General features: G+C 39.9%; 1 protein-coding gene across 1 annotated transcript; it reads left to right on the forward strand.

Annotated features, from left to right (window-relative positions):
• The first annotated feature begins 269 nt into the window (after positions 1-269).
• On the forward strand, positions 270-13,941 carry LOC109648207 (trafficking regulator of GLUT4 1). Its single transcript, XM_069534193.1, has 3 exons — positions 270-842; positions 12,646-12,772; positions 13,357-13,941. Exons 1-3 carry the CDS (start codon positions 411-413, stop codon positions 13,365-13,367), a joined length of 570 nt encoding a protein of 189 aa, XP_069390294.1. The 5' UTR covers positions 270-410; the 3' UTR covers positions 13,368-13,941.
• Positions 13,942-15,937: the final 1,996 nt, after the last annotated feature.

A 15,937-nucleotide genomic window follows, 5' to 3' on the forward strand; every position in this document is an offset into this window, starting at 1 on the left:
TTCTTCAAACAACAGAAGACGTGAGGGGAACTTCACTGACCCAGAGGAGAGTGGTGTCTGCGGATGACGGTGGGAGACAGGACCTGTTCCTCTGACTGATGGGTGGATGAGAGCAGATCTGAAGCTCTGTGGGAATGATGTGAAGAGAGTGAAGAGGAAGAATGATGTCTGGAGTCACACATCACCTCTGAGTTTATTCTTTTCCATTCAGGGTCAGTGCGTCCACAGCTTTTAAAGCGCGTCACTATAGTCTCATTTGATTTATCTGGAGCTGATCACTTTTTAATCCAAGTTTCACATCATCTGAAGTTTATTATGGAAAAAAGGGTGTCTCCTGACCTGTGATCAGTTTTAAAGTTTTCCAAAACAACAGGTTTTCTCGTGTAATTTGATCAAAGTGAGAGTTGAACATGGCCATCAACACGGACACAGACTTCCTGAAGTCCAGCCTGGGTGAAAGAGGAGAAGGAGGAGGAGGAGGAGGAGGAGGAGGCGCACAGCTGGCGGACTCTCTGGAGACGGAGAAGCTGCTGGCGGTGACCACAGAGCCCGGAGGCAACGGCCTGAAGATGTCCACCTCTTTCACGGTCAACGTGGGCGGAGACAAGGGGCTGGAGGCCGACCAGAACGGCCACGGCGTCGGGGTGAGGTCGGGCTCCGTGGGGCAGCTGACCGCCGCCGCCCCGCTCTCCCCGTCCAAGGCCAGCCTGAGCCGCTCCTCCACCGGGAACGCCACCGTGCAGGAGACCCCGAAGCCCAAGGATTACCTGTTCCTGGTCATCTTCTCCTGCTTCTGCCCCGTGTGGCCCGTCAGCATCGTGGCTCTGGTCTACTCCATCATGGTGAGCATGCCTTCAGTGTACACTGTCTCTGTAGGTCAGCAGAACTACCAGGAAAATGACCTGATTAGTCTGATTCTGGAGGAAAAGAGATATGAAGGATGAGTAAATATGTTTTGTCACTGAGCTATAAAGACCAGATGTAGACGAACAGCATCATCTCAGAGTCTCAGAGTGTAAAGCACATGTTAAATATCTAAATAGGAAATATCAGTAAATATGTCTTTATTTTGAAGGGTTTTTATTTAGATGTGTCTTTTCACACTTCATAAACTTTGTAAACATGTGTTATCTTACGAAGCATTAACAAAGACATTAATGTTTGATATTAACATGGTCTGGTTCAGAAATGTCAGGTTTGTAACTGGGATAGAGGAATAAGACAAGAAACATCTCAAAACACAATATCCTATGTCTATGTTATCTCATTTATTCATATCATATCTTCTTGTCTACATATAATCCTGACATTTAAGAGAACGTGAATATTCTTTATTCTAAACTGAACAATTTAATATGTGACAGAATGATCAGGAATATTCATCCCGGACATGTCAATCAATCAAGAGATTAATACTTTTTAGAAGGATAATTCATTTATTAAAGAAAAACAACTCTTTAGAAGAAATTCTTAAACTAATGGAAGAAAGAATCCGTATGTTGCCAATCACAAGTCAACAGAGCTCAGAGTGATATACCAAACATTTCAGAATTTACCAGCACAGCATCCCAAAATATGATTAACACAGAAAAAGATAAAAGCAGCAAGTCCTTGCACAAAAGAAGGTGGAAACAGCAAATATTTTATTTTGATGTTGGGTGAATTACAATCATTGATTAATGAATTCTTAAAATAGTTTCTGATTCATTTTCTTTATATGACTCAACAGCTGACTTGTTGTCTATGCAGTGTAAATGGAAATAATTTAAATAGACACCAGTGTCTGCAATTTTATTAATGTCGTTCTCTACATTAATTTAAACACTTAAGAGAAAAAGTTTGTAAATTCTGTTTTAAAGCAACTATATCTAAACCTAGAGCGGCCCTGAGATACAGTTATGCATAAAAAAGTTATTTCAATTATTTTGACTTTGTCTTGTGTCTTATTCAGATGCAATTATCCCAAAATTCCTCCAAACGTTTCCATTTCTGTACCACTATAAGTCCAGGACAGTTGGCTCCATGATCCCTGATAAACTCATGAATATTGTTTACCAGTATATAGCTTATTGTACACACACACACACACACACACACACACACACACACACACACACACACACACACACACACACACATACGCACAAACCTCAGTGCGTCATCATTTTTCACGTTTCTGGGATTTTTAAATGAACTCAGGTCTGCTGCTGACAGGTGATTCATTCTCTGCCTGAAAATGTCTCGAAGCTGAAAGCACTGATCCATGATGCAGCTGAGATACATCACACAGACACTGATCCTCAAAACACTGCTACTGTCTACTGCTCTCCACTTAGTGCATGTTCTTTGAGGGACAAAATTATATATTATTCTACAACATTCCATCCAACCTAACTGTGGATAATGACGACTCATCACAAAGATCCATGTTCAGGCTGCTCTGGGTCTTTAAAACTGAAAACTGACACTGTCCCGTTGTCACTCTGCAGTGGTGAGAGGTACGCAGTAAAGATGGTCGCTTGGAGAGCAGGGAAACGTGTCACTTTTAGGTGTCTGACAATTCCTCACAGCACAGCTGAATTTATTCATGATTTGTTTTTTCGCCAGTGTTACTCAAATCTGAAAACATATGAACACAAAGTGGCGTTCTGCCCTGCATGCTCAGTTTAAACCGTTCTGCAGTTTGTCCTCAAATTACACTGGTGCAAGGTGATATAATAAAACATCCTGTAAGAAGAAGCTCCGACAGAAGCCTGTGATAACTGGCATGATTTATTACTGCTTATAAGAGCTGTACATTTGTCAGTGTGTCCTCCTGCAGTTTCCTGCATAGATTTATTAAAGGTTTCAATGGGTTAAGATCTGCAAATGCAACTGGCTCACATGTTCTGAAAAATATAGTTAACATTCAACATTTAATGCAAATTTAGAGAAATTCAGGCATCTTTGTTTGTCTGGTAATGAAACTGTACATCAGAGCCAATGTTACTGATGAGGACTTAAAGTTATTTATGTGCACGGATCATAAATCTCCTTGAATGGAGTCGTGCATCTTCCCAGTTCACATCTATGATGAACATGATATAATTGTATTGTCATTTAGAGACATTCATTTTGGTGTGTAAATAATTTCCTCAACATTTTTTCCATGGTTCTGATTATTTTTTTAAATCTGTGCGATAAAGCAGAGTCATTTTTTTCCTAAAAATATGAATGACATTAACATGAGGTGCTCTTTTAAAATAGCTACAGTATTTCTTTTTACATTTAGTTTTAGGGACATTTCATTATAAGTTTGAAGATGAAGGGATGAAATCATGTGCTATCTCAATTCCTTTTCTGCACCAGTCTTCTTCTTCTTCTTATTATTGTTATTGTTATTGTCGTCACAAGAACTGATACAGTTTTTAGTGATAAATGAAATATGATGCAGTGAAGTTTTACATTGCAGCAACTGCTGCTTTTGTATCTTAGAAACTATTGTTAGTATTCGGAAATTGGAAGTTAAACACTGTCTAAATTCTGCATATTTATAACTATATGTATATGTGTATATATATATATATATAAATACATGACACGACCTCAGACAAAATATTAGGTCTAATTTGGTTGCCACCATCCCTACAGCTAAGTGCTCAACTGTTATATTAACAGAGGTACTCAGAGATGAAATTAGTTTTTCATTGTGAGCCTTTTTTTTTTAAAATTGGAGAGAATCAAAAGCCAAAGGAACGAGATAAAAGGCTGTGAGCTGAACATCCAAGTGTAAAATTACTTTTTCGCTTATAGATCATCAAGTTCTGCACCAACCAAAACAAAATGGAACATTGTGTCTCGTAATAACGTGCCTGCACCTCTATATGTAGCCGAGCAGAGGTGTTGCAACAGGGTAGGCAAAGCTAGGATGATCAGTTTTGCACAGGAGACTGCAGCAATACCATGGTTGGAAATCCCTAGCGAGGCCCCATGCATCTAGTTGGCCGATGGCAGCTCACTCTCTATTGAGAGGGCCATTTGTGTTTTATTTGGGACACTGCGCAGCAGCCGACACATCTACAGAGAAACAAGGCAGAGGCAAAACAGTGAAGCTATTAGTTCTGTAATATCATTCCTGTGGATGCGACACACCAAAGGGAATATCAGGCAGTGTCAGCCTGTACCTCACAGAGCCATCATCGTGATCCCACTGACATTCACCAGTCAGCCACTTGGTAATGGTGCGGAGATCTCGAGCATGTGTGTGTGTGTGAGTGTGTGAGAGCGAGAGAGAGAGAGAGAGAGAGAGGCTTTGACAGAGGGCATAAGAAAGAGGAGTGAAGGAGGGAGAAACTGGAGCCGGCCACTAACTCAATAAAAGGCGAGAGAAGTCAATTTAGTTTCTCTGCAGAGGGCAGATCGCAGCAGTTAGGTAGCTCTGTGGCAGCGCTCGACATCCTCCCTCTTTCCTGAGGGTATGGAAATGGGATATGGCCCTTCCAAAGAAGATCAAAACATCTCTTGCAACAAGGGCAGATGAGCGTGAGAGAAAGAAAATGGCCATAAAGTAGTTCCTCTCACTGGATTAGAAAGGAATTGAATCGGATACTGCAGTGATCCCGGATAAGTGCGAGTGAGTCAGAGCAGGAAAACAGAGGTTTACACCCGCTGTGGACAAATGAATCAAAAGTAATGTAGTTGATACAGCACGATTCAGCCCCAAAGATCCCTGCTAAGTGCTAATAATCTCCATGCCCATGTGAAATGGATACTTCTGGAAAGTCGAATAGAGAAAAGAGAAACTGTTCGACTGCTGTTAAAACTGTGTTAATGCTGATGTGCTGGTCAGAGGAAACAGTCCAGACTCCAGGAGACTGAAAACAGAAAGAGAAAAACATTTTTATCATAAACAGTTGTTTTATATGAAATGCTTCAGTAGTATATGTATTGTTAGTTGTGTCTATCCTTGATGAGTGTGTGAATCTGCATCCACCTCAGATTTAGTTATCTAAGCGTATACAGACATCCTCTTCCCCTCCAATTAAAAAAAATCTTTGTCCAGATGTGGACAGGAAAACAAATATAACCTCATACAAGCATGCCGGGCCAGGAGGTGGCGATAAGGTCTACATCAACTATTCGTCAAATACCAGAAAAGAACAGGTGAGGCACAATCACCTGAATAATCAGGTGAGGCCTGTGAATGCTGGTGATACTTCATTTAGATGCAAACTTGTAATAAGACATATCAGAGCTAATCAAACATACAGAAAACGGTATATAGCTGCCATTGTTGTTGATGTTTCTGGCTTATTTTCATTACACAAAGCAACATGGGCATGTCCAATATAAGCTTTAACATCAACATAATTTGACATGTACACATGGATACACAAAAAACATTAAAGTCCCCCCTATGAAGATAAAGATTTTTTTTTCTACTTTAACACTATGGCTGAAAAAAATGGATCCAGACAACCAGGGTTTGTGATGTCACAAACTTAAGAAACCAATCTTGCACACTTTGTGGGCGGGGCTTAGTAGCACTAAAATACTCAATTGTAGGTGAGGTGTGAGGGAGGGGGGATGGGGTGTATTAACTTAACTCCGCTTTCATCATCCCAGCAGCAGCATGCAGCTAATCTGAGCAACAAAAGCTATGATAAATACCCCACACACACTACCTGCCCAGCAACAGACAGACAGAAAAGGGTACCACGAAGCATTTAGCTCAAGAGCCATTTTGTGATAAGTTGTGAATATTGGTATTGATCAGATGTAAAGGACATGTTTGACATTGTAACTTGAGGAGGGAATAGTGGCCACAACAATCTGTTCATGTTAATGCAGCTTAAGTTGCTTACATCTAACTTCAAACTGACATAAATTACATGTTTTTTCATTCTTACTATCCTGTTCACCTCCACATTACAATATCTGCATTTCACAAATGCACAGAAATATATCTAACTCGATGAGGCACCACTGCAGGAAACAAACAAAGAAAGGAAATATAAGAATGGTAGCTAATGCAATGTATAGTGTATAATAGGTATTGGTAATGAACAGCCTCTTTTGAAGCCTCATTGAGCCTCATAAAAAAGGTCTTCAAAGCATCTTTCCCTACTAGCACATGGCTAACAACAGGAGCCGCCAAACGTTACATCCATCATCATCCACCGCCCCAGCCTCCACTTCCAGCAGCAGGACCACCGAAAACCCAACTTCCAGCTGGCTGCCGCCACAGATCCCTGACAGATGCTCTGGTGGGGAAGGCTTGCGGCTGGCAAATGCTGAGACTGTGCAGTCAATTATGAGGATTGGAGAGGCCAGGGTAATAGGTTTTCACTGCCTTCACCAGCCTATCCCAGTAATGGGGAGGCCCAAACTGCAGGAGCGTTATTGCACGCTCGGCAGATTTGTCTGTGAAATATGGTCTCGCAGGGCTGCACTGGATGGATGACTGTGTATGTGTGTGTGTTTGTGTGAATGCGTGTGTGTGCGTAGGTAAATGACTTCTTATTTGCAATCTAATACCGCAGACATAGAGGGAGAGCTTCATACGGCTGTTGCCAATTTTATGAAGCTTATCGCAGTCTTCCAGCCAAACTGCTCGAATTAAAAGAGAAAACAGGATAATGTATTAATACTCATATCAAACGAGCATAACTAATGTTTTACTCATTTAATTGTTCATCCAACTGAAGACATGGAAAGCCAACATAGGCCCTTTTGTTACTATGGCAAAAAAAGGAGCTGACACGAAGCTTGGATTTTGATATTTTGATGTTGAAAATTGTATCAATAAAACCCAGATAGTTTTTAAGGCACACTCACCACATTGTTGTTATTTTTCTACCACATTCTGGTTTAACCTTAAGATCATTTGCTGCATAGATGTTAACCTGTAGCACATAGTAGTGTCGTGCAAGAGCGTATAAATCCTGGTTGCCCTCATTTCAGTGGGGTTTTCGTCACTTTGCTTGTGGCGTATAGGAATAGCAAACCACTCTGTCGGACCGTCGATCACTTAAAGTTAGACTGAAGTAGTAATTTGATCACATAGACCGTATGATAGCTCCCAAAAAGTGAAGCTGAAACTTATTTATCGCCACCTGGTGGCTGGCTCCAGTTCAGGTCATAAACCCTGCCTCCTCCATGTTAGTGGATGGGACATGGACCAAATTAAAAATTCAAAGTACACATTAAATACATTTTTCTCAATGTGTTTTCTGTTATTCTAGATAGATCTTATCACACAGATGATTGTTTATTTTTCCAGTTTGGCTTAAATTAGTTAGTTCATCATATCCATATGATTACCATTTAAATTGCTTCTCATATTTATGTCCCCATCAGGACGATCTGAGAACCTGACTAGCACCACCATCACAGTTTCAAAGCTAATAGCATTTCCTTAAACCTCAGCTGCACTTTATTTTTAACGCTTATTCACCATACTTCCTGTATCTGATTTTTTTCAGGGGAACATCATGTTGAAGATGTTCTGACTAAGTAATTTTGTTATGACTAACAACTTTAATAGCAGCATGCTCTGATAACCTTCTGTGATTTGAGCTGTGAGCCACACTGTAAACCATACCCTGCATTATCTAAATGAGCCTGTTGTTCACTTATCAGTGATGAGCTAAATGGAATAATGGCCTGTGCCATTACGGCTTCATGTTTTTTGTTTTTCGAACACTTAGTTAGCTTACTTCAACTGTGGTTCATCAACTAACCAAGGTATAAATACAACTGAAATCTATGAGCTGCCCCGGCAGCTAAAACGCATTTTATAGCTGCAAGAATGAGAGTGGTGGCATCATGGGCCTGACAGATTTGACCAGCTGAGCGCAGAGAGTGGTTTGCAATTTTAATGGAGAGTCAAGTGTAACAAGACTTGAGTCTGAAAAGCCCTGCTAGCGGCCCCTAGAGGCTGTGAGGTTCATGGCACCCAAACAAACTTAAATGGAATACAAGAATCCGACCAACAGCCAAGTGCTCTCTTATAGTAGTTGAGAAATTACAAATTATCCACAGCCCTACTTTTTTTAAATGAAGGTTCATAAGGTAACAAGTAAAGTGAAATCAATCACTTGAAGAGGGTGAAATAAAATGAAATGGAAATAAAATGAATGTTATGCAGGGAACAATTGGTGCAAACAGAAGCATTTTAATTTGATCAAAATGGCGACTAGTCTCACAGACGTACAGTAGCTACACACACAGCTCCTGGTTGTACTGTCCCTCTCTGCCAGGCTGCTGCTGGCTCTCCATTATTAATCACAACAGAGAAAGGGAGCACTTACTGACTTACTAGCCTCCACCTTCCACTGCTGGAAACTATGGAGAGATAGTAATGTGTGTGCGTGTGTGTGTGTGTCTGTTTGTACGGTACGACAATGAACACTCCCATTCAGAAAGAAAATATGAACGAACTGTGAATCAATATAGACACTCATCAGTCCTCCAACATGCACACACACTTGAAGCCCCTGAGGAAAACATTGAACAGTGTTGGATGAACGCTGGCCCTTTCTTTTTCTTTTTCTTTATTTATGATTTATTTATTCATCGTTTTTCTATGAGCGGGCTAAGCAGGCTGTGTTTTCTGAAAGGGGCCTCCATTGATTAAAGGTGCTGATGTTACTCTTCTCTGTGATTTGAGGCCAGATCAATAAAAGGCTCCAATGGGATGGTGTTTTCACTTTGCAGTCCTGGAAGTATAAGAAGCTGAAGCCTGTCCCTGCGCATGTGTGTGTGAGGGATAAATCGAAATCACGTGGATTGATTTTCGATTTCGTCGTTTAAGTCACACTGACGTACAAGAGCTGATGTGAAATATTTCAATTCTATATCTGATTTTTATTCTTAGAATTAGCCATTTAAAGATGGTTAACTGTGACCATAAAGCGACAACTGCAACAATACTCCACAGGCTGTGGCATTCAAACAGTGATGGATTGCTATTAACAAAAGTGTGACAAGAAATAATTCCCCACACCAGCATACCAAGCTACCAGCCAGGGCTGTTGACTCAAGGCAGTTCAGGTCCATGGATTCATGCTGTTCAGACCAAATTCTGACCTGATTCATCAGATCAGGTTCATTTTTTTCAACCCTGTTTTTGAGTCTGTGTCACTGCAGCTTTAAACCTGACACGGTCTTGTGTTGTTGTTGGCTTTGATTCTGTTTATTCTATGATTTTATTTTGCTCAACACAGTTATAAAGAGTGGTAATCTGAGTCACTGTAGCTTTAGCTCCAACTAGGGACTTGTTGTGGATTTTTCCACTATACTGAGTAAAACTGTTGTCCATGCAAATGTCATAAAATGCTTCTAAAGATGGACGACATGACAGCTCCCAAAAGAGAAGCCAAAACATCCTGATGACAACCTGGTGGCTGGCTGCAATATAGGTTAAAAAAAAAACCTGGCTCCTCCATGTTAGTGTGTGGGACATGGACCAAACTAAAAAGTCATAGTACAAGGTCAGTAGCTTTGTCTCAAATTTTAGGTAGTTCTCATCACACTGATGTTCATTTTTAATAAGTAACTTGTTACAATGTTAAAATGTCATTATTGACAATATTGGTTGAGCGCATGTTTTGGCTGGACCTCAATACCACGGTTCCTTCCCCTGATCACTAAAGCACAGACTCTTGCTCCGAATGACATTATCAGCTCAAGATGGCGATGTCCAAGAAATTTTGGCTTCATTTCTGGGTAGGGGGAGGAAGATGAGACGCGTCATTCATCGTTATTTACAGTCTAAAAAAGTCCCAGGAGATCAATCGACCACCAATAATCTAGTATTGCAATATCAGTTTATTAACTGCTCCTTTAACATAGTTCCCCAGGCAAGAGCACCTGTTTCAGTGGAACACCCCAGAGCTGCTAGGTCCTCCTCCACTATGTACAACAGAGACATTCTGGAGACAGAGAGGCTCATGGGAGCCAGGATGAAGTAACAAGTCAGGGAGGATGGAGGGAGGTCTCTCTCTCTCTCTCTCTCTCTCTGCAGTGTAATCTTATCTGATATTGAGGCAACCCTAACTCTGTGTCCTCAGCATCGACTGACTGAGTGAGGCAAGGCACACACACTTACACACACACACACACTACACATTGTGATTTAATACATAGAGTGTCTTGGATTATGTAACGATTGATTTAGTCAGCTGTGATCAAGTAATCACTTGTTGTTGCTCAGACAGTTGCTCTGGTTGAATAAAACACGCTCAGCACCACAGACAGCTCCTTAAACTTAATCAGCCTTCAAAGGTTAAAGAGGTCACATGACGAGCGTCAGACCATCACCTTAATGCAGCGTCTTTGTTTGATCTCTCTGCTGTAGCTCTCGGTTTAACACAGTGTCAGTGATGCTTTTCAGATTGTATTCCCTCTGAGTCTGACCACTCCACAGTGTCAAACCCACCCTGCAGGGATGCTGACCCAGTCTGTGTTCATTAGATGGCAGACAGTATTTATACTCAAGCAGACGGGGTACAACTTAACCTGCTTTCAATCTTTTTTCCCCCAAGTGCTTTACGGTTGTGTATCTGATTAAAACAAACTCCACATGCAGTCCTGTGGCATTCAAATGCTAATTGTTCAGTTGCTTGATATGTGTTACGTAAACAAAAGCAGCACCACCCAACCTGCCACCGGCCTGCAGTGTTGTCATGCTGCATGAACATTGTAACACATCTCCAGCAGCCAGTGTTTTTTTGCTTTTCCTCAGTGCAACCTGTTATTGTTGTAACGCAGCTCTGTTCAGTCAGTAGCTGTTATTCTGCAGTCGTGTTAACGTCTGCACATTTTTTCTCTCTTTTAAACTAACCCACTAATAATATGATGATCCATTGATCATCATGACTGAGATGACACACACAAAAAACCCAAAATGTTCTGGTTCCATGTTAGACCAGTTTGTTGGACTGTCTCAGACAGAACAAATTATGTCATCAGCTAATGAGAATTGAATTGATCCATAATTTGCAATTATTATCCATATTGTTTCATCACCAAGCTCTAATGTAGAATGACGGATTATATCAAATAATTGTTATCTGAACCTCAATGAGCTTCTCAGTGTTTTGAAACACTGGCTTTTGACTGGATGTTGTCAGGGTGGACATTTCGAATTCGATGAAACTGTAGATGAAGAAAAGCAGAACCTGCATTAAATTAATGTATAAATTACATACATTCTCTAGATGTTAAAAACAAGGTTCTAGTATTTCCTCTCCTACATTTTCACCTATTCAGTATGTTTTGACAACAGGGATAATACTTTTAATCCTAAATTATGTTGTCAGTTTATTTTAAATTAAGGCATCCCTATTGTCCTCTATAGCTTTGTACTGTACACACTAAGTGCACTCTATCATATATTATTTAATAAACTACCTGAAATAAGTTTTGTAAAATAAATAATTGCGTTGTAAAATATGAAATAATGAGGAAATGTCTGGCAGGAAAACATCAGATGTTATGTCTGTGTATTTGATTGTTTCAGCCTACTTATATCTTTGTGAGGACCATTTACAGTAAATACTTTATAGACTGAGGGCATCCTCATATTTTGATCGCTGCGAGTGTTGTGATTGCTTGTATGCAGCATGTGTGTGAGAGATTCACCCACGAAAAGCTGAAGATACAATATTTGTTTCAGTGATTTGTCATTTTAGAGACTCTCACACATGAAAACATTTACACACATGCATCATTCTGTCTGTATATCAGCGGCCTACATAACACATTATACAAACAACATTGAGTTGATATACAGCCTCTTCACACGGCTGCACCCACATCGTCCATCCACCTGCTTCTAGAACATCACGTCCTTCCATCAATCCCAGTCCGACAAACTCATATAGACAATTTCACCGTTAACAGCTAGGAATAAATTATTGTCTGCTTTTTATCCCATGCGACTCAACTATTGATTAATGGAAAACCACATAATAAATATTTCAACTGTCAAGATGTTTACTTCCTCTTTACATGTTCACTGTTTGTCACATAAATATGAAGGTTGTGTTGCTGGTCACTGGTCCTGATAAACTGAAGCTCAGTGGAGAGTTGTATTTCATGCTGTGGATATGTCATATATGAACATCACTACTTTGAAAGACAGAAAAGGTGGAAGTAACACTTATAACCCACACTGAATAGATATGGTGATAAATAAATTGATAAATTAACTAAAAAGTGTTTCTAATTTTATATAATATTTTTTTATATCAGGTCCAACAGCTTAATTCATTAGGATATGAAGTAGAACATATCAAGCTGTGCCTGTCGGGTTTTTCTTTCTGACTTTGTTGGAGAAACAGCTGTTTGTGTGAAATCCACATCAGGGGGCCGATTCAGGGTTTGTTTTTTTCACATCCTTTGACAAAGATAGAAATAAGACATTTCACAACATCTTTACTGATTTCTCAGAGAATAATTCATGAATTTTAATGAAAAAAATCAAGTATATTGCGAGAAGGCCTCAAACATTCTCGACAGGAAAAATGAACCCCCTTAATTTAAAGGTTTATTTGGAAACTCACAATCTACATTTGATGACTTGCAACATAATGCTTAATGCTTAACATTAAGATGGAAATGTGTCTCTCACTAATACCTGGTGCATTTCTGTTCCTCCAGTCCAGAAACAGTCTCCAGGCGGGCGACATGGACGGTGCCAGGAGGCTGGGTCGACTGGCTCGTCTGCTCAGCATCGTCTCCATCATCCTGGGCGTGCTCATCGTCATTGTCTACATCTCCGTTGCAGGTATGGAAACAAAGACAAGCAGGACAGATTTAAAGATGCAGTGTCATCAGTGATGTCAACTCACCAAACTAATTTTGTAATAACGTCTGAAAATGTCTCATATACAGTATTCTGTGCAGAATCGCTAACTTCTAATATCAACTTTATGCTCATAATAACTTATAAATATATGCAAAGAGATATCAGTTGAAAATGATGTGTGATACGTGTGTTTGCTCACAGAGACACACACACACACACAGGGCTTAAACAACAAGTGTTCAACAACGGAGTATACTTCCTGCATTACGATTACAACGTGATATATGACACTGCAGCACAAGAATGAGATGTGTGTATTTCTATGTCCAAACTCAGCATATTTCCATGTGTGTGTTAGAGTATGTGTATACTGATTTAGCACTGCACCAACTGTTGTGAATGGGCTGACTGTGCAGCAAGGGCAGCTACCCGACGGCTCACAGCCTCGACACCAGACCTTCACCAGTCAAAACATGAGCTCAAGGGTGAATTTAATTTGTCTTTTTTTGTCCAACATGACTTTTTATGACAGCGCCATCTCTCTGCTCGTCTCTGTCTTACAGCGACCCAATGACATGGAGAACCTGAGGGAGAGAGGAACCCGTGAAACCGTGAAAACCAAACCACGGATGCAACAAGAAAAAAAAAACCATTCCTAACATTATGCTATATTATTATTACATCAAGACCGCCCTCAGAAAGTGAAAAAAAACACACAACAGGCGTCATTAGGTATCGCAGCAAGTAAACAAATTTTAATAAAACAATCACTCAGAGATGCATGCTTAAGAATTCAGTAACATTTGCTTGACAAAAATAACCTAAAACCTGATGTTAAAAAGTTCAGGTTAGAAAACAGAAGGGGAGAAAATGCAGATGAAATTGTGGTTACAAGAATAAAAGTTTCATTTTTGGAATAATGGACTTCTTGAAATGAAGCAGATGATTCGCGTATGAGGAGAGAGTGAATGAAGACTTTTTCTACGTGCAGGATGGGGCTCCTTTGGAAAACAGACTCTGGTTTTGGACGTCAGACTTTGGACAGCTGCATTTATCCCCATATATTCCTTACTGAACCTCTTGCATTCAAAGCATATAAAGCTACAAATATTTGAAATATGGGATATATGAACATATATATATATATATAAATAAAGATGTACATTTTATAAAAATGTTTGTATGCCAAGTGGTGCTGGGTTTAAGACTGTCGCAATGGCTGCTTCGTTGGTACTTGGATTATCAGTGGAAACTCAAGGGGTCGATTAATTAAAGGGGACAGGGAACACATTTTTTTATATTTATTATAATTTTTTTTTTTTAACTTAAACAAATGAGACCAACTGCATGCCTGAATGTAGATAACCAATCTTCTGCCTTCGTTTTGACTGTTGTTAGTCGTCTCTGTCATTATGAAGGAGTCAGGGAGGCTGACAGGTTTGCACATGGAGGAGTTATTTGTGTACATTGTGAGTCCAGCCACTGTAGAATACATATTCCAACCCTCTGAACTTCTCCTCCTGAACCTTGCCTTGCTCCGGCAGAGACAGAAACAGATGCCGAACCTCCCACCATCTTTTAATTCCTTCTTTTTCTGTCTCACGCCCCCATTCTTCACCTTCAAACCTAAGTGGCTGCTTTAGTTCTGTCTCTTCTCCTTTATCTTCTCAAACTCTTTTTCTACCCTTCCACACACATCGCTCCCAATTCCCATTCTTACATTGTTATACATTGACTGTTAAATACCAATGTTTCACTGAATGTCTTTCTCTCTGCTCCTTGTATTGGTATGCAATGTATTTATATGGGAAAATATATATGCAATATGTACGCATGCTACGGGCCAAACCGGCTCACACATTTATTTTTTGTAAATGAGCAAGTCTGAGTTTGCCCAAGTAACAAAAAGCATTTAAAGAAACTCTCTTTAAAAAATTGAAGCACGACAGATCGCCTGTAATCGTCAATTTTATCAGAGACATCGCTGTGTTACGCCCCCTAGTGGACACACAGGACTGTTGTATTGACTCATCACAGGCTAATGCTGCAAGCACAGGTAATGCCACTGTGTAAGATCACGTAGTGCAGTTAAAGCCACAGCTTTTTTCGGGGAATTAATGCTTGTTTTTTTTTCTTACATGTGTAAAATCTAAATCAGGAATCATTTGGACTGAGTCCCTTTAATGTGACGTGATGACCATGTGTTGAGTTCCAGTTGTTCTTTCTTTAAGGGCTCGTACAAGTGACGCAAGAGAAAAACACCAGCTAATTAAGGACAGATGGGAAATGAAATTTGTCAGACTATGCAGCTAAAGTGATTCTGAATCTAAACATCATTAACATCAAAGCTGAACAACTCCAACAAGTATTAACTCAATATAGCACAATGTTTTGTGCAAAATGGGTTTACAGTATATCAAATGTCCATTCCAATTCATAGTTGTACATAAAATAATTACATTCTGTGTCCAAACATCTGAAAGCAGCAAAATCCAAAGATTCCTCATGTTTACGAAAAATGCAAGAAAAAAAAAAGAAAACGTCACATTACATTGCTACCAAATGACAACATATCTGTCATCACTGGAGATCACGCCACATGTGGTAGTGTCAATATTCAAATTGTCCATCTGTGACACTGGTGGTCAGGAGTCAACTGTCCATAGCCTATAAGCACTGCTCTGTCAGTAAAACAGTTCAAAACGTACATCTCATTTTGTATACGACTGTGTTTCTTTTGCAGTGTACTGTATGTGCCAGCTTTCATCTCTGTAGTGTACATTTTGCATGTCTGGAATAAATGTTACCATGCATGGCCCAAGTGTTGCCTCTTGACAATACTGTTTATGAGGAGGACGGAAATATGCAGAACTTAGTTTACAGGAGTTGCAGCCGTGTTAGCTGCTCGAAGTCGACAACAACACACAGCGGTGATTTGAAATTAATAATGATAATAAATATAAAAATTTTGCTATGTCATCTAAGTTTAACATTGTCCATTTAGATCTGAATACAACATACAGCTGAGGATGAGGGGAATGTCAAGTCCTGCAGGTGTTACATTTTTACCTGATAGGTAGGGGACGTAGGTGATGCTACAGGAAAAAAAATGGCAATCCGATTGATAGTAGTTGAAATCCCAGA

This window comes from Paralichthys olivaceus, chromosome 11, assembly GCF_024713975.1.
Source record: "Paralichthys olivaceus isolate ysfri-2021 chromosome 11, ASM2471397v2, whole genome shotgun sequence".
Lineage (NCBI taxonomy): Eukaryota > Metazoa > Chordata > Actinopteri > Pleuronectiformes > Paralichthyidae > Paralichthys > Paralichthys olivaceus.

Excerpts from the sequence above, each read along its gene's own strand:
- LOC109648207 (XM_069534193.1), top strand. The coding sequence starts at position 411 with ATGGCCATCAACACGGACACAGACTTCCTGAAGTCCAGCCTGGGTGAA. Across the intron at positions 843-12,645 it reads CTCTGGTCTACTCCATCATG|TCCAGAAACAGTCTCCAGGC; the intron begins GTGAGCATGCCT and ends CTGTTCCTCCAG.